Source organism: Monopterus albus, unplaced genomic scaffold (genome assembly GCF_001952655.1).
Source record: "Monopterus albus unplaced genomic scaffold, M_albus_1.0 scaffold119.1, whole genome shotgun sequence".
Classification (NCBI taxonomy): domain Eukaryota; kingdom Metazoa; phylum Chordata; class Actinopteri; order Synbranchiformes; family Synbranchidae; genus Monopterus; species Monopterus albus.
The window spans coordinates 1,257,697-1,283,000 of NW_018127999.1; the positions used below are offsets into that span (position 1 = coordinate 1,257,697).

Below are 25,304 nucleotides of genomic sequence, written 5' to 3' on the forward strand. Positions count from 1 at the left end.
GTCTGGAGAGAGGGAAGTCTGGGCATCTTTGCTTAGACTGCTGCCCCCGCAGCCCGGTCCCGGACAAGCGGAGGAAAATGGATGGATAGTTGATTTATGTATAGAAAATTCAAAAGGACAACAAATATGAAAAACAGTCCATTTAAAGTTGTCAAGTTAAACTATCAACTATTCTTTGGTTACAGCTTCTCTGTCAGGATTTACTTTTCATTATATCTCTTAATATTAAATATCATTAAATGAGCAACCTTAAGGCATCTTAATTAAAGAGAAATAAAAATCATTAGATGTGGTAAATAGCTACAGACTAAAAGTTTGATCTCAGTCCAAACGCACCTTATTTCCTGAGGTAGCGGGGGAGGGCGAGGAGCCGGGCTGGGGCACAGGAGAGCGAACAGAGTCGTCCTTCTCCTTCTGCTGCAATGAGGGTGGCTACGTCAGTCAACCCACACCAAGTACACAGGAGATGGAGAGAGGTGGTGGTGGAGGACGTGGAAAGAAATGAATGGATGTGAAAAGTTACACAGGATGATGTGTGCAAAAAACAAAAACAAAACAGAAAAAAACACATGACACAGTTCAAGAAAAGGACAGATGTGGGTTTTTTTTTTGCCTGTGGCTGTGACAATGGACGGCTGGTTCTACATAAACAATGCCTGATGTCTAACCCTAACCCTGTTATAGTGGGAGATTGCTTGTTCAGTGTGCACTGTTTTTCTGCGGGGAAGTGGCCACAAGGCATCATGGTCCACAAAACTGCTGAATGGAAAACTTGCTATAGAGGATTATATGACTGAGTGAAAATTTAAATAACAGAGGTTTGTGTGTCATGGATGTTCACATTCAAGATTTCCGAGCTACACAACATAGGTTCAGATGTTCCTAGAGTTTCCTGTGCCTCTCCAACACCTTGCTACTTTTGCCCTGACCTCCACCTTTCTCTGTGCTGACCTTGGGTCTGGCCGGGGACGGCCTGGGCCTCTTCTTGACTTCAATCCAGGACTCGGAGTCCAGGTCGGGGAGGCTGGCAGAGAGGCCCTTGGGCATTGTCTTGAGGTTGGAGGTGTCTGGCTCCATTTTGGTCTGTTGCTGCACTGGTGTGGAGGACCTGGGAGACCCTGCAGCGGCCACAGAGAAAATATTTTATGATGACATGTAGCTAAGATTTGTCATGCAAATGAGAAGTCTTGTAAGAGATTTGAAACAACAAAACTTCGATGCAAGATGGGCCTGACACCTCACCCTTTCATCTGTTTTACCAAACAAATGTCAGAAATTTTAAAAGGAGGCACCCTGATGCAGTCAAGAAGAAGTGCATGTGATTCCTTTACACAGTTTGAGCCACGGTTCAGTTTCATTATCAGCAGATCTGAGCGCTCACCTCTGGGCTCCTCGCTCGTCTGTCGGGGGACAAACTCAGGGCAATTGATGAGCTGGGAGAAGTCGGTGTGGGTGTGGTTGGGCATGGTCAGGCCCGGCAGCGGCCACTTCTCTGGGTCCACCTTCCGACGGATCTTCATGTCTATCAGCTCCACCTCCTTACTGTCCTTCAAAGCCTGACAGCAGAGAGGACGGCTCAAACCGGGCCAGTAGCAAAAATTCAACATGAAGGATCCCAATGATCATAAATGACATGAAGTGAGACAGCTAGTGCTCACAGTGTGGTCCCAGAGCACGAGAGTTTCAGGTGACCTCTACTTGAAAAGGCAGCGTTTTATTAGGAGCTTCAAAGTTTGAAAGATTTGCTTTTAGATAAACTAAGTGTGGAAAACACCTGCAATTTTTAAAATTTAGATGCATATCAAACCCATCAGCGTTAGTACACACACCATCAAATGATTACAAAAGCAAACTTCACTGTTTTGGGCTGAAATTGTAAATAAATTTGGGTCATTTTCATACCTGTTGTTTGGTCTAATTGGTCAAAGAAAAAAAAAAAGATCTATTGCTGCTGTTTGGCTCTGGTCTGTTTATAACCCATCTGCAGATTATTTTCAGTCTAAGAATCAGAATCAGCTTTACTGGCCAGCTGGGTTGGGCACACGAGGAATTTGACTCTGGTACAGTGGCTCTCAGTGTGCATGTACAATGCCCTAACAAAGAACGTAAGGCATGCAAATCCAAAATTATTATTATTATTTTATTTATTTTACAGGTTCTGAACCGACAACAGCTTTTCAATATTGTCAAGGAAAAGGCCTGCAGAAATCTGGTATTCTGGCTGGGAAAAAAGCCTTAATTATTAAAATTAATGATTACTTTTGTTCATTTTTATCGGGTAAACTGGAAATGTAGCTGGCATCATGTTTTTCCCCATTGCTATAAGCACCTTAATTGTGAGCCATGTTTACATGATGTATCTCATCAAGTAGAAACTGTTGTCTGACATTGTAAAACCACATTATCACCTTCTTTGAGGGGAACTCTGCTCACCTCCAGAATGAGGCTGATGTCTGTGGTGAGGGCCTGCACTCTGTGGAAACTGGCGATGAGTCCGATGGGCAGGAAGCCCTCCTGATCCATCTTCCTCCGCAGGAAAAAGTCACGTTCCAGGTTGTCTAGGCTGAAGTAGTACTCACTGTGGGGAGCAGAGAAGCAAGGGAACATGTGACAACATGGTACAGTAAATACAGACTGTGGTTTCTGTGGCTGTTTCCTCACATCTAACATGGGAGGACTCAGGTGTGAGGAAAAGATGCAAGTGAGAGAGACAGTTACATGAGGCAGACACATGAGGAAAACCTGTTTCAATGACTCCAAGGACGGATAAAAAGTCAGAGACCGCATGTCAGACATTTATCGTATCCTGTTTGTTACGACGTCCAATGTCTTAGTGTGGGTCCTGACGCTGAACTTACATTTGCCTCTTGATGTAGTCCTTCAGCAGGTCCTGGTCGACGGAGTAAAGGTCGTTGCTGCTCATGTTGTCGTAGTAATAGGTCACTGCATTGCTGAACTTCTGGCCATAGGGTCCATCTTTCATATCGTAAGACTTGTAGCCGTAGTGATATTCATAGTGGCCTTGACGGGGGAGAAACAGTCAGTTAGATGGACAGAGATTCTTCACTTCAAACCTCAGTTAGCTTCCAATATATGTTGTCAGGTCACGTGAAAGATGCCACACGTCAGAGAAGACGTCAGAACAGCTGACTGTACCTCCTGACTCCATAAAATGTTACATGTTTTCTATTTTCTGATCCTCAACCAATTAGTGTCTGTATAATGCCCATTTGTTCACTAGTGAATCTTTGCCTGTCACCAGGAGCTGCTGCCTTCAGCTGACTCACACCACCCGTTCTTCAGCCCAGGACTAATCTGTTGCAAAACTGGGACTGACATCAAATTTGAGAGAAATTTGTGTGATATGGGACAGACCGCACATAGGAGGATCAGTCAGAATATAAACACAGAAAAATTAAGTAGAAAACCCTATCATTGAGTAACCTCAAATATGCAGAACGCGTTTCTGTGAGTGTAGGAGCACGCACACACACAAAGAAAGTTCATCTGCTCGGCATGAATCATCTCTTCAGTGCTGCTCAAAGTCAACATGTCCTCAAGGAAACAGGATGGACGTAAACCTGGACTTATCTCTTTCTGCTTTTTCTCACTTCTATAACAATTACAAGGTACCAGTGAAGAGGGGGAAGAAGAGTGAGTGGAGGCGAGAGAGTAGAGGAAGACTGTATGAACAACAGGGAGGAGCTGGTCAGAATCCGGCCAAAACCAGCAGGACTTCAGACAAACCTGCTTCTCCTCCTGGATCCAAGGCTTTCATCATTTCAGCACTCTGGCTGTTGGAGCATATTTCATTTCTTACCGCAGCATCAGATTCACCCAGCACCAAGTGCGAAATCAGCCAAAACACAAATGCGCACAGTTCTGACAGATTAACTCGACACCGTCAGGTCAAACATGATTAATTCTGTTGGGCAAAGTTAAGCCTCTGTAGCTAGCCGACCTCTGACACCAAAACAGTGTCATGCGGCGTGTTCAGCTACTCGACCAAACCACTTACTATTGAGGAAAGTACGCTTATTGAGGAAATATTTATATCATTTAAAGTGCTTATGTCCTTTATGTGGCCCAGTTTTCACCCAGGATAAAGGCTCAAGTGTTTTTTGCTTCAATGCTGAGATCAGAGTTGTGACAGGTCTCTCCACAGAGGTTGAGTCAGAGAAGAGACATGAAGAGCTCATCACCTCTACAGCATGTCTGCAGGTTAGATCCCACTAATAAAACCCACGTCTCTCATTTACAGAAGGATCCAGACCCTTAACTTTTTATAAGCCTCTTCAGCAGCAGTTACAACTTCTCGAGTGGGTTTATTGCATACGTTTATTGTTTAGGATCTAAACAAGACACACTTTGATCTGCACGGAGGGATGGTGTTTTCAAAGTTGTTCATTTGTGAGCCATCCAAATAATCCCACATTGCTGATTTAAATTTCTTTTTTAGTGGATGGAGTCTGGTGATGCCAGCCTCCTCCTCCCTGCCATTTCTCCACTGCATGAGTGCGTGTGGCGCCTGCTGTGGAGTCTGACAGGCAGTCAGAGAAGAAAGGCGTGCACACATTGCATTTAATCTGTCAATACCGGTAATAAGCAAATGTGCACGGTATGATAACCATCAATTGCCATACCATGTTTTACCACTACAACCCTACTCCAGCTGTAGTTGCATCCCAAACAAGATTCACCTGATCACAATCTGGAGTGTCACAGCAAAGGGTTTGAATACTTTTGAAAATGAGGCATTTTTCATTTTTTATTTTTAATAAATTACAAAAAAAGTGTCAGTGTGTGTAGTGTGATGGACAAACTTCAAAACTGTATACATTTAAAATTAATTAGCTGTGAATCTGAGTGCAAACATCACGAAGACAAACTTCACTGCACATTTATTTTACTGCTAAGTAACTGAACCAGTCTGTGGTGACAGACACACAAGCAGCACAGTGATGAACCCTCACCGGTTTTGTTTTCTCAGCACCGTTTCAGAAAGCAAAAAGAGGGCACGACGGCCACATGAGAAAACCTCAAAAAAAAAAAGGTTCCCTTTTTAAACAGGAAACTGGTGGCAACTCTATTTTAAGGGTTCTGTCTCCGTGTGGGTGGGAAAACACAGAAAAGAAACACACCTCTCCCACCACCTCTGCCTCGTCCCCGACCTCTTCCTCTTCCTCGTCCGCGACCTCTGAAGCCTCCGCGGAATGGTGCCCCCTCGCTCTTCACGCTGGACACCTCATCGTGGTCATCACGCCATTCTCGCTCGTACTTTTGACTGTGCCAGTCTGCAGAGAAACCAACAGCAGCCTTCATGCCAGCACAAGCGCACCACCACGCTACACCCGTCGAACAAAAGCAGTGAGTTGTCAGTAGGTCATGCTAAGAGCTGCAATATTCTTACAGTTTTGACTCAGAAGATAATTATGTTAACTTAATGTATCAATGTAATTTAATGCACAACCACCAAATGTCTTCCTTGACACCAACACACTTCATTTCCTTGATGAATGTAAGAAACCCAGTTATCCATATATGTACATTTGAGCAGCTATCAAAGCAGAAGTAGCAGCTGAGTGAGAACTTGCACATCCTCCTGCTGACATGTGCACACTGTCCTAGTCAGCCAGCTGCAGTAGCATGCAGATTCACAATCTGTTGTCATTAGCTAGCAGCTTCTGGCTTCATGTAAAACCAGCTGGGAGGACTTCTTCACATGCTTTTCTCAAAACTCTGGAAGTAACCCATGACGTCAGTGCCAAGCGATGACATCACAGACTGACCTCTGAGGTCGTTCCTGGCGTTGGGAGGCAGACGGGGGTTTTCGTTCTGCTTGCTGTTGTTCCTAGAGGCTGAGCGCTCCCTGGGACCCTCAGACTTCACCTCGATCATCAAAGGAACCCACTTCTGCTTGTTTCCTGTTCGTAACAACATGGAGAGAAATCGGTTTTAAAATCATTTCAGTAAACTGACTTCTTCATGAAAAGATTTTTTAATGGCCCCTCATAACCATCTTTTGGTTTGAAAATATTTGAAGCAAAAATTGAGTTTATTTTCCTTCTAAAATGACCTTAGTATTTTTCAAGGCAACCATGTCACATTTATAAAAAGCCACAAATTAAAGTTGTTATAGTTGTAAACAAAGTAAAGAACCAAATGCTGGCTACAGATAATCTATGTAAAAAGATTTACACCTATTTGCTATAGAAAGAAAAGGGTAAGAAATTCTGGATGAAACTGGACTGTTACCCTCCAAAGTCTTTTTTTCACTGTCATTCTGGGACAAACAGCACCTCTGAATACTGGATGGTTAAGCTGCTGTTACCAGCACTTGGTTGCTGGTGATGTGGAAAATGTGAAAAACTATGTTCATTACTGCTGAGTCTTTTACAAATGAAAATGCACTGTCAGCTGCAGTACATCTCCTGGCCAGCAGGGGGACCAGTGACCCGCTGTCTATAATCTGGCCGTGGGGATGTTGGGGTCAGTGTGCCAGATACCAATTGCAATGCCAGAGAGGAAGTGACAGCCACTTTGAGGTGACGTGGCCTTGCATTGATCTGCCGATTGAGTGGATAAGAGGGGGAAGGGAAAGCAAGGAAGAAAGGAAGAAGAAGAATATGGAGCTGCAGAGGACACTGAGTCAAGACAACACCAGCAACATTTAAAATACTCCTCCAACATTATCAAGTTCACTACAGTTTATAATAAGAGATCTGACATCAGACTGAAATTTCAGACCTTTCAGAAGTCCATCCAACAACAATCCAGCCAAACATCCCAATCCCATCTAGCTTAATCTGCACCTTCCATCATGGCTCGAATGATTTTTGTTTCTCCTTCAATGCTGAGATCAGAGTGTGACAGTTCTCTTCACAGATGTTTAGTCAGAGAAGAGACATGAAGTACTCATCCCCTCTACAGCATGCCAGCAGGTTAGACCTAACTCGGTGGCTTCATTGTTTGTGACAAATTCAAATAGCCACTTTAGCAAGTACTGTAAAATCCTTCCAGAGGCAAAATTGTATTCAGAAGTATTAAATGAACAAATACAGACCCCAAATCTGACCAACACTAAGTAAATACTGTGCGGTTTAGGCTGTATTAATCACAGGAAAAACTTTATGGATGAAATGTATAAAGTCTGCTATTTAAAGATCCTGACCAGTGGCCTGAGGAACGTGCCAGTGGAAAGGCCACGCACGTTACTGCAAACACAGGTCCTGTGTGTGGTGGCCATTCCATGTCCTGTCAAGTGAAGGCCACCCTCAGGTAGGATGCCTGCATCTGGCACATTGGCTATATGTTGGCAGGCTGAGGTTTAACATGAGCGCCTTTCTGGATGCTAACTTTATCAGGTGCTAATGTTTATTATATACTGTTCCTGTTTGCTTTTCCAGCACGCTAACATGTCTGATCAAAGTCACCTTTTTTCTTGGATCCATTCTTCTGGGAGTCGTCGTTGCCGTTCTTCTCCTCTCCGGAGTCATCCGACTTGGCCTTCAGGTTCTCCTTGCTCTCCTCGTTGCTCTCTCTCTTCTCCTTTAACTCCTTCTTGACTGTCGTCTTCTTGGGAGCCTGGAGAGGACACAGGTCCATATAACACATTTAGAAAAGGACACCTTACATCAAATTTAAAAATTCATTTATACCTCACAAATATATTTACAAATTTTTACGGGAAATAAAACTGGCTAGAATTGGTGGCACAGATACAAATTTACTCATTGTTATTTTCGTAAGTAGCAAATAAATCTGACATCAAAACAAAATGCATACATTTGTCTTTAAACAGTCAAGCAAGTGACTGTGCACTAAACCCCTCCCACGAATCAGCTGTAACTAGCAGCTACATACAGTATGCTATGTTAATTATGCCACGCTTTGGATTCCTCAGCAAGCCAGTGGGGGCATGGGGCTGTGGTGAGAGATATTTGGTATCTGAAGCGTATGAAGAGTTACTTTAAGCTGTTATAAAGCCCACAGCATTGCTGACTTTTTGCAGCGAACTACAAGCCTCGCTCTTATATCACTCAGTATATCATAATCGTGTTACCATAATCACAGCATGTTTAAAACTGGAAAGGTGGTATTTCTACAAACCTCTGTGAATGTGTAATATTGTAATGAAAAGTGTTGAACAATAAGTATAAAAACAGGTAATTATGAATATGAAAAGGTTTTATTGTACTGCACCCAGCAGTCTAGTTTGTGGACTAAACTGGTGTCAGTATATTAATAAGTTCATTCAGAACCATAGGCTTTATAATGAATCAATCTGTTTGGGTGTAGCATTTTATCTCTTCAGGTCGACAATGCAAACACTACCTCCTAAGGGCAACAATAAAAGTGATGGAGACAAAACAGACTTTGTATGTGGTTGAGAGTTTTCATTATCCTATCTGTTGTTCTGCCTCATTGTGGGGGGTCCTGCAGCAGAGACACCAGTGCTACGGCTGTCCTCAGCTGAGCATGAGCTGACACAGTAACGGACACAGGGTAGTCCACTGAACATCCAGTCGCCTCTGCTGGTTATCTCTGCTCACAGAGCTGATATGCGAGTGTATTCAAAGCAAACAGAGCTCAGCCGCTCCTCTGTGCCACGGCAGCTCAGCTATCAGCTATCAGCGACACACATATCTGCAAAGTGTGACGCTCCTGAGGGGTCATGCAAAGCGTCGGTCTAACTGGATGTATGCAGCATTTCATGCCCCAGACCATTATGTGCACGTACACACACACTCACACACCTTGACATGCTCGGCCCTCAAGGTATCAAACTGCAAAGTTATCGCATTGAGGCCCAAGACCAACTTCAAACATGCTCCGTAGTTCTGGACATTAACAGTGAGTCTCACCAAGCAACAAAAGAGGCATGAGCAAGTCTGTTACAACTGAAGTCTTGAAAAAAGCTGCACATACAACATTAACAAATCTAACATTTATATGATAGTGATTAGACTGGCAGCAAAATTACGGTGTTTCCCTCATAACTTCTGCACCGTGGCTCTTTCACTCACAGCCCATTTGTGCTTTGTAATGATGCCATCAGAGCCACAATGCTGCCTACTCTTTATAAAGGACACAGAGCCCAAAGAATAAAATTAAACACAAAGGTTTAGTATAGAGAACATGAAGGTACATCACGCCGTGTTGAACGTTGGGACAGGGGCGCCATTTTTGGAGGTATGCGCTATATTTACTTGCGTACATTCTTGTTTTGTTTGGCTAAAAAGTTGCTGAAATTGTTTTACTGACTATGCTAATTCAGAATTGACAGTCTTAGGTGTCTGTAACTAACTTGAAGCAGGCCCAGAGATCCTGTCAACCAGAGCAACAGACTGAAAAACGATTCTGCACGCTGATCTCAGCTCTCGGTTTGGAGGCTAACACTAGCAAGCAGCTGTTGGCAGATGACGCATTAAAAAATATGCTTGCTTGATTTATTAAAATAACTCATATTACCAGGTGTGGTCAAAACATGGGCAGACAATTATTTTTATGCAACATATTACTGGAATCCTAATCAGACACAGTGACTGAATGTCAGCAGGTAGGCAGGCAGCAGGTTTCACAGGCTGCAGGTGGAACTTACAGTGAATCTCCATGAGTCTCTGACCTGCCTGACAGTCGGCGGGCAGGACACGGTCCGTGCCACTGCCTCGATCTGAACAGAGGGAGGGAAGAGCAGTTTAGAGAACACAATGAGGTGGACCATGATACACATATACATACATACACACACACACACACACACACACACACACACACACACACACACATTCATACTGAATGTAGACAGCTACACCAAAAATGAGTTGGGAGTCTTAAAACCTAAATGTTGGGGGCTTCGTCAGGCTGTAAAGTTAATGCACCAAGTCTTAGCACCTGCCAGGTCTGCAAGTATAATCTGGTCATTTTATCTTATCAGGTACATTAAAGACTCTTCTGTTTTGAGTTGCTCTGCTCAAACTCAAAACCTTCCTGCTGTTCTAATCAAAACCAACAGAAATGCCAAGTGAATGTGCACAGGCTGTGGATAAGAAGAAGCATCTGCTGCGTCTACTGTTTACTGAGCTCCCTCTGGGTTTTATAAAGTACATCCAATATCATCTCAGTGGCTGAACAGCTAATGCTGTGTCATTACATCAAGTCAGGCAGATTTTTCATTTGGTTTATAGCTTTGGATTCAGCACAAATAGGAATAAGAGCTGATTATTTTTAGTGAGGACAGAGAAGGGTGAAGTGATAGAGTGGAGAACTGCATTCACAGCTCAGGTGTGAGCGGTGCAGTGTGCTTTCTGAGTCAATAAAGACATGGGATAACACCTGTGAAAATGCAGACAGTAATACTGTGATCACAAGGACACCGATTCCTTCTTCCACCACAGGAAGCTTCTGATACAGTCACTGTCGCAGCGATATAGAGTCCTGAACATGGATCTGCAGCTGCACAGTGAACCCACCAAGCAACACGAAAAATGAACACTGTCAATCTTTCACTCTGGACACAAAACAGACAACAAAATGGGGCGATGACTGACAAGACAAATGTGGTGCACACACATTGTGGACTTCAGACTTCTGGACTTTGTCGTCACTGTGTTTTGACATCCTGGGCAACTTTTACATTTCTGCTTCCAACTCAACACAATGAAGGTGACAGAAATTTGGTTTGTGGTGCTTTCAAGACACAGCTGTATGATGGTGTTTTAGTGACACAGAACAAAAATAAGTCAGTACAATTCTGAGACTGAAGTCGGAATCTTCAGAGAATAAAGTCAGAATATTCTCATGCAATTCTATTCTGAAGTCAATGGCAGAATATTCTGACTTTATTCTCAAACTTTTGTCAAATTTTTTTATTGTGGCATTGAAACGCCTGCTACTCCAACATGCCACTAAAGAGAAAAAAAAAAGTTGTAATCTGAAAAATTTTGGTAAAGACACTCATATGAATAACATTTTAGATTTAGGAGAAAAGCCACAAATGAAAATCTGTACATGTTGCAGGGCCATCTCCTCAGATAAATGTAAAATTTTAAACATTTCAAAAAGCAGAAGATGCCATTTTACTGCATTAAGTTTAATTTTAACCACTGCACCATACCCTAAAGCACAACCTTGCATCCTTCATCAAATTTCAGTGTCTATTTTCCAGCATGCACAATCTGAGGACTTCAGCTTTACAGCTGTAAATGTTACGTGGTGGACGGTGACCTCCAGCCCCCTAAGAATAGCACCAGCACAGATCCAGGGGCGTTTTACCGAGGGGGATCCCTAAAAGGACATCCCTTCCCAGGCCTCGGCACTTGTCTCCAACCTCAGCCCCTCCCACCTGCGATTTCTGCTACTGACCTTGCTGGTTATTCCTGACGCTGGTGATGTGACCCACATTTTCCTGCTCGGGGACACGTGCTCTCTCTCTCTCTCTCTCTCTCATGTTCGCTCAGACCTGGCTGCCTAAAATAGCGGAGGTAGGAGGGCTGCTCTCCCACTGACATGATGTCCATAGATTAGAAATGGAAACGGCCTCTGAGGAGTGACTGACTACTGTCCCTGCTGTAAGAGGATAAACTAGGTGCATCCCCCGCTGGACCAATAGCTGTAGGCAGTCACAAGTATGAAGGGGTTGGGATCTATGGTTACGGCTACAACGTGCCCGCCTAGTGGTGTAAAGCTTCTAAGCAACAGGTTTAAGTGTTCAGGAACGAAACAGATAAAGAACAGAAATCTGCCAAGTCGCTTTCTTGTCAAGAGCTGGATAAGAAGATGGAGAAAAAAATAAAAAAAATCTGTCACACAAAAAGGTAAACATGCTATACATCATTTGAAAGGTAAAAGTCTCACGTTGTCAGCTACATAACACATTTAAGAGTCCCTATATCACTGCAGCAGCCATTTCTCATTTTTCAGCAGTAAACCACACAACAGAATGGCCACTCTACGATTCTCTGCTGACAGGGGCCCAGATGTGTATTAAAGTAAAGCTGGACACTGTTTTTAATCATAAGAATTCAATGAACAGCATCCAAACATTATTCCGACACACACACACACACACACACACACACACAATGTCACGGAGAAAAAGCCCCAGAACCGGAGTAGTCCTGTTTGTAATTTCGATCAACGGTCTTTGTTTTTATTCCTCACTTTAGCCTGATTTCCTGGTCATCTGCTAACGCTAACCAGGCACACTCCATATCATGTTCAGTACCTGCAGATAGCTCTCATATTTGTCAGTAAGTATGTCCATATGATTAACTATCCATCAAACTTCTTTTCAATGCCCCTCAGGGCAGTGATGGTCATTGAGGAAATGATGACAGTTCCAGTAGCCAATGAGATTATGAGTTCATAACGGTCCCACACAGCCTGGTGTGGGGCCTGATAAAGGGATTTCAGTGATTTACTGTCACTCGCTGAAGGCTACAGAGTAAACAGTATAAAATAGTTGGTTGGTTCATTATGTTTGTGAAAAAAAACTTTTGAATAATTTACTGTTATATTCATTTGTGCAAAAATATCAAGTATTGCAACAAAATATGGTGGAGAATGGAGGTCCGTCTGGGAAACACCTCGCAGGCAGTGGATAAAACTCATATTTAATGCCGTCATTACCTACAAAGTGGTTCATGCAAATATCAAATACTACAGGCCTTATATAATTAAAAAATAGATGAGAAAAGAAACTTTCTATCATGTTTGTGCCACTAACTTTGGTTCAGGATCACATATTCATTTTGACTTTCTGGTTGTTTTTATTTTGGGTACGTTCGCTTCGAGCTTGTGCACAGTAACAGAGTGCATGGTGAGGTTCCTCAATAACTGACCTGGGTTTCGAGTAGGGTCTAGAAACAAAGGGAGCCAAGAGACTGGCCATTTTCAAACACTCACCAGGTGGATTTCACTGATACAAAAGCTGTGACAATTGGAAGGTCGAGTATTTGGTGGAATAAAATCCTGGCTTTTGACGGTGCATGTTTGGTTTCATGACTGTGATTGGAACATTTTGCCTGATGCCCGCTTTGAGGCCAGCCATCTTTGTTTTGTCTCCACGTGTCCAAGAAGCCCTCCATGGCTGTGAGCCTGGACTAACCCTAGCACTTAGAAAAAGAAACATGCAGTCCCAAGGACACAGATTCAGGCCTGCAGAAGCAGACAGCTGTCTGGATGTGCTGTTTAGCTGCCGTGTAATTACCAACCACTAAAATACCTATTGTAGAAGAGCTACATGGTGAAGTAAGACAGGCTGAGCTGCTTTGACTGGCTGGTGACTATAACAACTTGAAGCTACTATGATGCTCTTTTTTTTTAAATCACCTCTGCCATCTGCAACAAAATGAAGATAATCTGAGAAACAGAAACTACTTCTAGTCCGCTGTCATTAAGAGCTCTTGTTTTTTCAAGCACCAAGTCATACAAACAGTCACACAAACACTGAAGTAGTCAAAAGTATGAGGATGTCAGGCATCTCCTGCAGACACAGGCTAGATTTCCAGTCATTTAAGGGACACAATGAAAAGTCAAAAGTATGAGGCTGTCAGGCATCTCCTGCAGACATAGGCTAGTTTTCCAGTCATTTAAGGGACACAATGAAATAATAACTTTCCAAGTACTAATAATGTGCAGATAAAGAAGAGGCCCAGTGGTTGCTGTGCAAGATAGACAGCATCAAGGTGCTCTGGAGGAAAAAAAAAACTGATCACAGTAAAGCCAGAAAATGTTCTTCATTCACTCTGAGGCAGAGCAAAGAGTGGAGATGTGTTAAGTCTATTTTCACCCTCTGATCAGCAGTGTGTGCTCTATACATCTGCCAACCTGTGACTCAACACGCGTCTAACAAACAGTAAGACCTACCTGCATGTCTTTAGTTGCGATCTCCCCAGGAGTTGGCCAACTGTTGGTGTCACCAAAATCTCCAACCTGAGCAACAAATGAAAACAAAGCTGAATCAGCAGGATTGTCAGATATCTGGAAAGCACAGAGAGGGAACTATCACACCTTCAGGGCATGACATGAAAAAGAATCAACGAGTGGTCTCTTCCGGGATGACAATACCACAGGGCATGAGGGGTTCACTGAAGGGTTTGAGGAGGATGAAAATGATGTGAAATCGTCAGCCTCTTTTACACAGCTATAATATGCCAATATACCAGGTGAACAGCTGTGGGAGATGTTGGAGCGAACGTGTTAGACGGCATCTCCACCACCATCATCAAAACACCACGAGGGAAGATCTGCTGGAAGAACAGTGTTCATTCCACCAGGAGAGGTCAGAGACTGGGAGAGTCAGTGCCAAGTGGAGCTGTTCTGGTGGGAACCTGGTGGCCCAGGTCCTCACTGGGACGCTTGATGTTGGGTTGTCCTTTAATGTGTCACCCCTCTACAGGTGTTACAGGGTCAAACCTGAATATTTTTAGCACTTTAATTTATGTATAAATACAGTAGGAACATGCCCAAGAGATAAAAACCTGTAGAGCAGACCTGTACAAGAAGATTCTTCTCAACAAAGTCAGTCTGTGCTACATGGCTGCATGGGTTTATTTCATTAGCTTTGCACTATTGTCCTCCATTTACACCTTGTAGTGAAAACCAAACAAACATCCTACTCATTCCAATATTTGCACAACATTCTAGGGAAAAACTGTTCAGAAAACACAGCTCAGTTTCCTTTCCATACAGTCTGTATACAACCAGCTGTGCACGTCTGGACAGGCAGTGCCAAGGTGTGGTTGACAGCCGTGGAGTACTACAGCAGTGTCCGCCATCGAAGCAGGAAGTTGTAAATGAAGCGCTTTAATTGGGCCTTGCCAGCTTTATCTGCAGAGCCATTGGCTCACCAGGAACTCCCATTTGTTTTCCAGGAAGAGCGAGGGGAGGTTACTACACACAGCCTGAGGCATAACAGATAAGCACTGGCACTCTCACTGAGCAGTCTGCTGAAGGTGCTATGTTTGAATTAGCCACAAGTTTACGGTTCCTTTGTCAGCTACTAATCACACTATTGTAGCGTATCAGCCACGGTAAACGTATGCTCCTCATAGTGAATGTCCACAAAAAGACAATGATATACCGTACAGCAACATGAAGCTGAACATCTGAAGTAGTTTAGGTTTAGCGGTCTTCATGAGCTCCTCTTAGGGGAGGCTCACATGCCCACACTTTGAAAACCCCTGGTTTAAAGGAACACTTCAATCAAATCAGCAAGTATGATGCTGCAGCCTGAAGACACGTAGCTTAGCTTAGTGTTGAATAATGGTGTACTTCCCACTGTAGACCTCCTTCACAGTGATTATTTTTAAAATACCTCATTACTCTGAAGAGTCACCATTGTCCCTGATGCACAAACGAGGGAACTGCTTTTTCTTCCCTGGTTTTATTAACAACCAAAAGCAGCCATGCTGCTTCTGCTGGATCTTCTGAATCCTCCTCAATCTTAAATGGAGCAGTGCTGAATACACAATGTACACACACAGACACACATTATTACCTTTCCTCCACGTCTGGCTTTGGGTGGGTGCCCTGCTTTCACCACCTTGGTGGGGCCGCTCGACTCTGTGGAAACAAATCAAGGTTTGTTACATTACAACCAGCTCTGCATACACAAGCACAGGCCACTGTGGAACAGCAAAGTGTGCAGAGAAGAACACAGGAAGACAATGGATTTTATTTGGAAATTATTTTGATTTTCATTCAAAAAAAAATGTGCAAAACAGAAACCACTACAGACGAGATCAAACACGGGCAGGATGTCAGCACGTGGGTGGGAGTGAGACAGAATAACAGGCTCATCTGTTTTCTGTCTTAATTATTATTTTCTATTACTTGTCTTATCTACCTGTGGCAGGTGGGCTTTCAATAAACCATCTGCCCTGTCTGTTCTGTTTAATATGTAGTAGGGCTCAGCAATTAGATGTTTTCAAGTCATGCTGCAATTTAACTGAATGCAATTTTCAAACAGCAAAGTGTGCGATTTACGCTGCAACTGAAACATGTTTTTTTTTTTAAAAACCTACAGACTGTAAACAATCAGAGGGGTCCCCACAAGTCGCTAGTGAAACCTGCGGCGAAAGTGAGCGGGAGGGGACAGGCTTCAGGTTAGTGGTGCTAGCTGTATGGGAAACAGCCGAAGTGATTTTAAAAAGCTGAAATTACTTGTTGTTTGCTCCCACCATCTTTATGTTTATGAATAATTTGGTCTGGTAGTTAACTTGTTTATTTTATTGGATCCCCATTAGCTCCTGATGATAGTCTTCCGTTAATGTTTTATAACAACTTGTTCCATGGGAATAAGTTTATACATCTGAAACTAGACCTTTTCTCATGAAAACAAGCAATAATGACAAGTCCTAGTCACAGCTGGCCATGACTATTCATTAAAACACCCCGGCAGAGCAGCCGGCTCGCTTCACGGTGCCGACTGAAGTCACAGACCCCGCCTCTTGTTGGCTTTGGCTGCAGCATCACCAAACTCAAAACCAAGAGGTGATAGCGGCTCACAGGGACTTCGCTGAGCCATTTACACAGAAGAGCAAATCTCAGTAAGCTCCTTAAGGACGATCATGTCGAGGGACAGCGCCACAAAGAGAGGTGAGAATAAAATCCTTTGGTAGATTACATCACTAGCAACACCAGGGTTTCATTAGAAACAGTGTCACTGGCACAAAATACAGTAAAACAGGTTAAGAATCAGGATATGTCTAAATATCACTCTCTTACAAACCTAAACCTACCCATATTTCAGTTTGCAACATATAAACCTTCTGATTTAACTTGAGAAAAGCTACAGCTGTTACACAAAAACCCAGCCAAGTGGAGCTGAAACAACTATCTTCCATTCATTAAAACTGAAAAAATAACAGTCATAATTTCTTACAAGACCCTGAGATACTTAAACTCCTTGACTTGGGACAGCAACTCCCTCCCAACTCAGAGGGAGCAGTCCGCTGTTTTCCGGCAGAGCACCGTGGCCTCAGGCTTTAAGGTGCTAACTCTCATCCCCGCTGCTTCACACTCGGCAGCAAACCACCTCAGTGCGTGCTGGAGGTCGTGATCTGATGAAGCCAGCAAAACAGCATCATCAGCAAACAGCCTCTATTGTGTGCTTTTGTGTTTGCACAACACTTGCAGCGTTATTTGTACATCTGGAGCACGACTGGACCACAGCGTGCTCAACAAGTAGCCGTTTCTTCATCAGCAACAATTCTTCACACTCCAGAGACCAGATATGATTAATAAATCATTATTAATCAACTCCTGGGCAACACGAACTTCTTGACCAGATTTGAAATTTACCACTGAATACAGAACCATCTGTGAAGGACGTCTGACCAGAAGAAAATAACTCAGACTTAGTGTTACTTTTTATTTATACAACGCCTTTAAAGACAAACACATAATGTAAAAGCATCAGTGACAACTGAGAATTAAGATACTCACATCACGCACTGCAGTGACTCAGACCTGGTGTGTCCATAGCAGTGTGAACAGACCACACCAGATGTTCAGACCAGATCTGGGTCACCTGAATATGTCCTCCTCCTAAGAGAGATACAACTTTAGCTTCCTGATGCTGCAGTTTTGGCTTTATTCTGTTTGCTAAACTGTGTCACAGTCATGTGTCCTCCAGGGATTTTCAACAGAAGCTTTGTCTGTTTAACATGTGAGACAGCCCACATCAGGTGTGGTCTCCTGTACCATTACAATAGGTTGTCTTCTATATACATTTACAGTATGATGATGTTCACTTGCTACATTTGTGCCATCTGTACCTAGATAGCAAAGAATGATTAATAAACACACTTTGATACCATTTAATTTGTTCCTGAGATGCTGCTCAAACAGAGCTGGCATAGATTCTGAACATGAGAAAAGGAACAGACAAGTACGTGACAAACAAAACCATAATTACAAGACAGATAAAGTCTACCCTTGCTTTCAGTAAATACACATTACTACATTAATTACAAGTTACTAGTAATTTTTCCTGAAAGCAGCCGCTTTCTTTTGGGCGCAAGTCTGAATGAAATCTCATTTGAACATGAGTCAAACAACCACTCGGTCATTAAATGAGGCAACAATCATGGGTCACTCAGTCAAAGATCAGATGTTCAAGTCTGTGGATTTCAGGAAAGTTTCATTTTAAAGCTACATTTTTAAAATAAATTGCTGTAGAAATCTGCTCCACAACTTGTCCTAATGTGGAGAGGTGCTGTCGAAGCCTCCTGTGACCCAGACTCCTTGAACAGCGCCAGCAGCAGTGCAGACATATCAGCTTCTGAAGGTTTTGAGCTGGTTGTTTCTGCTTGATCAGCGAGTTTTGTTGCATTCTCATTTCTTGTACTTTCATTGACAAATGTGTGAAAAGCTGGGCAGATCGTAGCAGCGCATCGTGGAGCAGGGAGAGGGGGCGCCTTCACTCCCCTTCACTATTTACACATTTTGTGTTGTAGGCTTAAATTTAGGTGGATAAAACTGCCATTCTCAATCAATCTACACTCAGTAACATGTATGATAAATCAAAAACTGAAATCTCTGGTTTAGAAAAGTATTCATTCGAATTAATTTTTGTGAACCTGCTGCAGCCAAAAACACACACTGAGTCCAATAACAACTGCTACTCCTGGTGCCCCCTCAGCAGCCTGACACAGAAACTCTGGCTTGGGCAACAATGAGTCAAGGAATAAGCATGAATTCCTCATGTGTTTATCCCCTCTTATCTGCTTTGAACAACAAAGCGTGAGTAACTAATCTTTCTAAAATGCTGCCTACGGCGGCATGTTTAGCGAGCACAGATACACACTACATTTACCGTGTGACCATCAGATCTTTCCAGCAAGATGCAGAAATGCTCCAACTTTCTCTCTAGTATCATGGGACTAATTTCCTCTGAGGTTTTTGTTTTGAATGCCCAATCACAGGAAGTGGGACAAGTGGTGAAAGAGAGGTTATATTTTTACCATTTTCAGCCTCGTCATCATGACACAATGCTGACAGGCTTTTTTTAGTGGACTGACTCTGGGGGGTAGAAAGGTTTGTGCTTGTCAGCCGGTCAGAATGAAAAGCCTCTCAAGCTACTGGAGGGCTTGACATAAAATTTGATCCAGACATTCATGATCCCCAGAGGACCAACTCAAACTGTAAACAACCATTTTTATCATTAATATTAAGGCTTACTACAATACTGAAATGTAAATATGTAGCTGACCTCCTAGGCAAATTTAAGAGCCAGATGTTTTAGCCATTTAAACCACAATCATGCAAGGCTGCAAGTGAGAGAGAACAGTGGAGAGTAATGTAACTTTACTTGCTACTTGCACTACTGGTCAAAAGTTTGTGGTCACCTCCACTTGCCATCAGTGTGAACATGCATGTGTCCTTTCTACAACGCAACCTGTTGTAGAGGTTCCCACAGATGTGCTGCACCTGAAGGCTGCTTTGCTGGAAAGACTGGACACTGTAGGAACTGTTTGCATCAGTTTTCAAGGCTTCATTTAGTTCCACTGCTGTAAAAAGATGGAAGTTAACCATTTACTTCATCTCTGAAAAAGGCCTGGTTTATGGCATTAACATATGTTTTAGTGAGTTTTTCCTTTCATCTTTGGCAGTTTGCTCCCTAGCGTGAAGGTGACCCCACACCTCTGGCCACTAGTGTGTGGTGTTGTGATTGATCACTAGAGTAAAACAGCCAATCCTTGCTATTTCACAGACACTAAAAAAAAACTCAAATATCACAACTGTGCATCAGTAAATGTCTTTGTAATCTATTACCCATGTAGTTCTTCACGCTGCTTCAAAAGCACCACACCACAAAAATACTCAAAGAACTTTCAGTTCTGGATTTTGGCTTCTTATCTTTTGTTCGTGGTATTAATAGCTTCAGAGATTATTTGCTCAAGCACCTTAAGAACAGTCGGCTCCACAGGTAGGAGTGAAAGCTGGGCCTTATCTAAGCATTATGTGCTCAACTGTACAAGAGCTTGATAAGGACTGTATTCTCTAAAACCCAAGGACAGGACGGGCGTGTGTGTGTGTGTGTGTGTGTTACAGAGACACATGGCTAAACTACAAACATATCAATGAAGGGGAACGGGCAAAGACACAGAGGAGATTCAGGGACTGAATTGCAGATTTCACTGTATTTGCATTAGCAGGGAGATATATTTCATCCAGGTGCTTCAATTCAATCCCAAGCTGCACCAGGAAATAACAACAAAATGAGTTAGAATCACCAAGAAAGAAGAAGAACACACATATTACTCCTTTTAATAAAACAAAGTTCTGTGGAAACACAAATGTGTTCTACATTTGCAGCTCTGAAAGGGAACACAGGGCCGAAATGTCAAACCAAAATACACAAAGGTGAAGCTGTTTAGATGAACAGATGCTTGAGCACATAAACATCCATAACAGGAGCCTTAAACAGTGTGTTGATGTATTTTTTTTATTATAAATGGCTTCTCTAAGTCCTGTGAGAAAAATCACAACAATTTGGAAACAAACATGACTGCAGGGATTTCCCTAGGCTTTCAGACACCAGCACGCTTTCTGTTTTTATGACAAAGTATTAACGTAACCTCAACGAGCTAATTGGCTAACTTAGCTGTTGTAGTATGTGTTGGGCTACATTCTGCTCTCTCTGCTGTTACCATTCACAGGAATTACAGTCTACTTCATGTATTCTCTGTGGAGTCTGACCTCATCGATGGCTGTAACCACCATCCTGAGATAAGGATAGAGAGAAATATCCAATCAGCTGTCTGATTACCTTGACAATGTTGCCAATCACACAAACGTTGGCAGGTCTTTCCTATTGTCAGCTCACCCTTGTTTTTACATTCATTCGCCTTAGGCACTCAGCAAAAACACATAGGCACTGTGTCTATGACTTCCTATGGCAGGAAAACCTGATACTGTTGTTTCTAAAACAATGCCATGTTAAATGAAACTCTCCTTTTCAAACAACAAACAACCTCAGCCCACACATGTGGACGTTTGCCAATCATGGACAAATGTGACTACTGCGTCCGACCTGTGGCTATCACTGCAGTGCAGCTCTGAATAAACAAAACAATGGTAGGACTTGGGCGGACCAGCTGTACTTGAAACATGACCTGACACACCAGAGCAGCGTACAAACACCCCGATGCCGCTACAGCCACAGCAGTGCAACTTCATCTCATAATTTTAAACTAAATCAATTTGTCAATTTGGTCTAAACTTAATAGCGAGTATCTTTTTACATTCTCACAGGGAAGGATGAGGAGACATTAATTCCATCCGTGACCTAAGCTACCCGGAAGTTGTTCTGCTCGAGTGAGGGTCGAGGATGTCCCAACTAACACCTGCGCTGAGAAGTGAGGAGGCTGCTGGAGGAGCCATGAGCGAGGACACAAGTGAGCAACCTTTGTATAAATCCTTTATGAACTGACCCGCCCCTTTATCAGAAAACCGTTTGTGATTGGCCACTTCAGATTAAGGAAGGAGGAAAGAACGTCTCTCGTCTCTATATACACGTTTCCTCTATCCTCACATCTTACTCAGGCGGGACTAAGAGACAAGCGAGGGAAACATCAGTGCTTTTAAGGGACTTGGGATGTCCTCACAGACACATATACATACACAACTCTGGAACCTTATCACAGCAGGCACTTCAGCCAACAGAAAAACACTGCATTCATCCTGCAACTGCTTTTCCACGACCACAAGTTGACCCAACACACACACTGGGATCAGCGAGACTCTTCTCAGGTCCATCATCACCCTCTCCTCTGTGCTTTATTCCCTTCATCTTTCATCCCAGCACTCAGAGCCAGCTGTTATAACCTGCTGTGCATGCCACACTGCCAGAGGCTACCACTAGTATTAGCTACCACCCCCCTCACCGGTTCACATCAACCACTGTCTCTCCAGTACTGTCAGTTCAATTTATTCAGCTTTCCAGGCTTCATATGTCATCATTTTGCTTTCCTTTGTTTACATTAAGACTAAATGGCAGCTACAGGGGTATTAACGTGCATATGCCCAACTTATTATGTCCATCCTCTTCCTTTCCACTTATCTCTAATTTCAGTTCTCTCTCTCTCTCTCTCTCATCAGGCTCAGGTGGAACCCCACGACAAATTCCCACAGGCGCTATGGTACAGTACAGCATGCACCAGTGGCAATACCTGCCACAAAACCCACAGGGTACTGCCAGTGAAACCCACAAATAAACCTTGTACCACGTCAGCTCTGCACTTGGAGATTAACCACAGTTTGGAAACCGGCCCATTCCTGAGCCAGATGCCGGGACAGTTTCATACTGCCACATGCACTGTAACAGCATCGTGAGGTAATATTGTATTTGAAAGATTTACTTCTTTAGTTAAGTGTCTGATTCCGTTTTTCCCCAGTTGAAGCAGCACTGAGTTTCCTCACAGGACGATTTTCAACAGAACAACCACAGAAGCTACAGTCTGACAGAGAAGACACATGCACTGGAATTTTAAAACGCATTCCAGTTTCTCACTGGATGAAAAAAAGAAACGCTCAGAGGACTTGTTTAAATGTTGTTTTGTCTTATAACAGAGAAACAGCAGCTGGATGAGGAGGTGTGTGTGATAATCAGTCACTTCTTACAATCAAACCCTCAAGTAACATGTAATCATTGTGAAACACTGCAGTTTCATCTACCAGCTGCTACCACTCAGGAGGTCTTACTCGTCACAACAGAGGGAAGCCCGTGTGCAGGAGCCAAATATGGAGGAATCGGCAGTCAGAGCATACGCCAGTAGGCCATCCGTTTCCCTGCCGCCACCACCACCACACACTTCAGATGCTCTCACCAGAGTCACATGACGTCACGTCTTGCAGAGTAAGAAGCTCAGACAGCAGAGGGCTGTGAGGGGTCTCCCTGCAAACACCAAGCCGCCAGAACAACACACACACACGTTAAGCTGAGATCATGTAACAGGAGGGGGACTGTACTTAATGCCAAACTCAAGCTGTTTAGCTCTGTATCCAAACTCCTGAATGAATCCTCAAATCTATCCTGGGTTTCTGATTAAAACCTTTTCAGCTGCAGTGTGTTGATGTGAGTTTTGACTGAGCAGCTGCTGTGAGCTAAAACATCATGACAACCGTCTGACGTTGGTTTCAACTTCTGTCATGAACAAAAACAGATACATCTTGGAAAAAGAGTCAATGTACTCGGGATATAAACGCGTACCACATCTATATGGTTCAGATCACACTTATTTAATAATGCATGGTTTCAGTAGGGGTGGGGACGCCTGCACCGGGCTGAGTTGCAGTGTTAATAGTTATCCACCAGACTGGCTACCAGGCAGAGTTGATGCATTTATTAGGGTCAGGTTATGCTTGAAAGGCACTAGTAGATCATGAGATTTCAAATGGCCACAGCTGAAGAGGTCACAGAGAGAGAGGAGGAGATGCACTCATTGGTACAAAGAGGGGCACATTATCAGAGTCTCCACTGGACGATAATTCATTGTGCTGCACTCAGTTATTCACAAGAAAAGTGACAGAAATAATTGTGTAATAAATGAAAGGGACCAAGAAAACATCTGCCAACAGCCTTGTCCCATCTGGCCTTCTTTACTTCATGTGACATGTTCTGTAGATTTCCTAGAAACCTAAACTCTCTTCACTCTCAGATGTCCTCTGCCACGAACGATGACAAGAACCAGTTACCTCAGACTGACTGACAAACAACACCTCCATTTCTGGTCTACAATGGCACGCTACTCCACACACTCATAAACTCAGAATTGAGGCCTGTTGCATTTTTACTCACTAACCGGACACATCCTTGCAGCTGGTCCACACCCTGAGCGATCGCCTGCCCTGCCAAGCCTTTGCTGAGAGATGTGCTGCTATCATCGAGTCCAGACACAACCCCGAGACAGATAAACCAACTCAAGCTGGAAGATACAAGGCAACAGCTGACGGTGCGCGTGAGGTGTGGAGAGGAGACGAGTGATGACACTGGGCTGCTACCTGGCTTAGCTTTCAGAGACCAGATTAAGCCAGACTGTACAGCTTTAAGTGTTAATGCTGTTAAACTAATGCATGTGCTTCACATTTGACAGATGACCCTTTTAATATATCCATCATTTTAACATTTCCTTCATCAATTATTGAGTGGATTTTGATTAACTGTTTAGTCTGGGAGCGACTGTGGTTCGGTGGGTAGAGCAGTTGTCTCCCAACCGGAGGGTTGGAGGTTCGAATCACGGTGCCTGCAGTCCACTGTGTCCACATGTTGAAGCGTCCTTGGGCAAGACACTGAACTCTCAAGTTGCCCCCTGATGGTTTGAGCCATCGGTGTGAGTTGGCGCCACAGACAGCTCCCTTTGTTTTGTACCGGAAATTCCTTGTGTGTAACATACTTGGCCAAATAAAGGTGATTATCCTTAATCCTACAGTGAAGAATTAGAGCGACTTCTTGTGAAGTCATACAGGAGAGAAGCCAGTCAGCCCCCCACCCAGAGCTCAGTTCTTTCTGACAATAGTCCTCACTGTCCTCTGCATGGAGTTTGGGTTTCTCGCTCTGCACTAGGACTCAAAGGCCACGTCTAACAGGGTGAAAAATATTTTATCTCTCAAGGCATCAGACTGATGAATGTTCATGGTGAGGCAGCTGATGATCATCCACATCCTTAGTGATGATGTTTTAACCGCGCATGGCTGGGTGTTTCAAGCTTTTCTTTAGGTTTCACTTGGCTAAGAGACCCATCTAAGGAAAAAATAATGTTAACAGTGAAAGCTGAGCTCTTCACTTCCAGTATGCAAAGTCTGACAACAAAGAAAAGCAAGGTGACGTGCTTGTCACTGTATCCTTGTGGCTGAGATGATTATTTCCCCAGTAATTATCAATAGGCCCAGCAAGTAGTGACATGTCGGAGCTGATTATAAAAATGAGCTGAATCCAGATCCACCCTGCTCCTGTCGTAAATCACAGTAATATTCTCCTGCTGTGACCCTGAAACAGGGCGTGGAGACTATGGAGATGCATTTTTGGTGTGATAGCCGGTGCTTTTACCCCAGACAGGAACCCTGGATCCTGTTCACAGACACACTCAGGCCTGTAACAAAACGTGTACGATGCTTCTGTTTCCGCTGTTCTCTGGTCGCTTAGGAGACGGGTTCCCGAGGCTAACTTTCAGCAACCCTCAGGAGACGGTGCTAACTCAATTTCCAGAAACATGAGGGAGGAGTGGATGGGTGCTCACAGAACTCTTGCCTGTGATTGGTTAAATGTCAGCATCTTTACACCTCAACTATTAGGG

General features: G+C 43.4%; 1 protein-coding gene across 3 annotated transcripts in view; it reads right to left on the minus strand.

Annotated features, from left to right (window-relative positions):
- The window catches only part of larp1 (La ribonucleoprotein 1, translational regulator), a 39,825-nt gene that overhangs the window by 9,728 nt on the left and 4,793 nt on the right, over nt 1-25,304 (minus strand). The window contains exons 2-12 of one of the 3 annotated variants that reach the window (XM_020611960.1): nt 15,503-15,567; nt 13,870-13,935; nt 9,602-9,673; nt 7,434-7,584; nt 5,790-5,924; nt 5,142-5,294; nt 2,859-3,021; nt 2,434-2,578; nt 1,382-1,556; nt 952-1,118; nt 337-417 (exon numbers count right to left, since the gene is read on the minus strand). In XM_020611960.1, the coding sequence (XP_020467616.1) occupies nt 337-417; nt 952-1,118; nt 1,382-1,556; nt 2,434-2,578; nt 2,859-3,021; nt 5,142-5,294; nt 5,790-5,924; nt 7,434-7,584; nt 9,602-9,673; nt 13,870-13,935; nt 15,503-15,567 (1,373 nt within the window). Of the gene's footprint in view, nt 1-336; nt 433-951; nt 1,119-1,381; nt 1,557-2,433; nt 2,579-2,858; nt 3,022-5,141; nt 5,295-5,789; nt 5,925-7,433; nt 7,585-9,601; nt 9,674-13,869; nt 13,936-15,502; nt 15,568-25,304 lie in introns of all 3 variants that reach the window. The other 2 variants (XM_020611959.1, XM_020611961.1) reach the window with 2 other exon arrangements.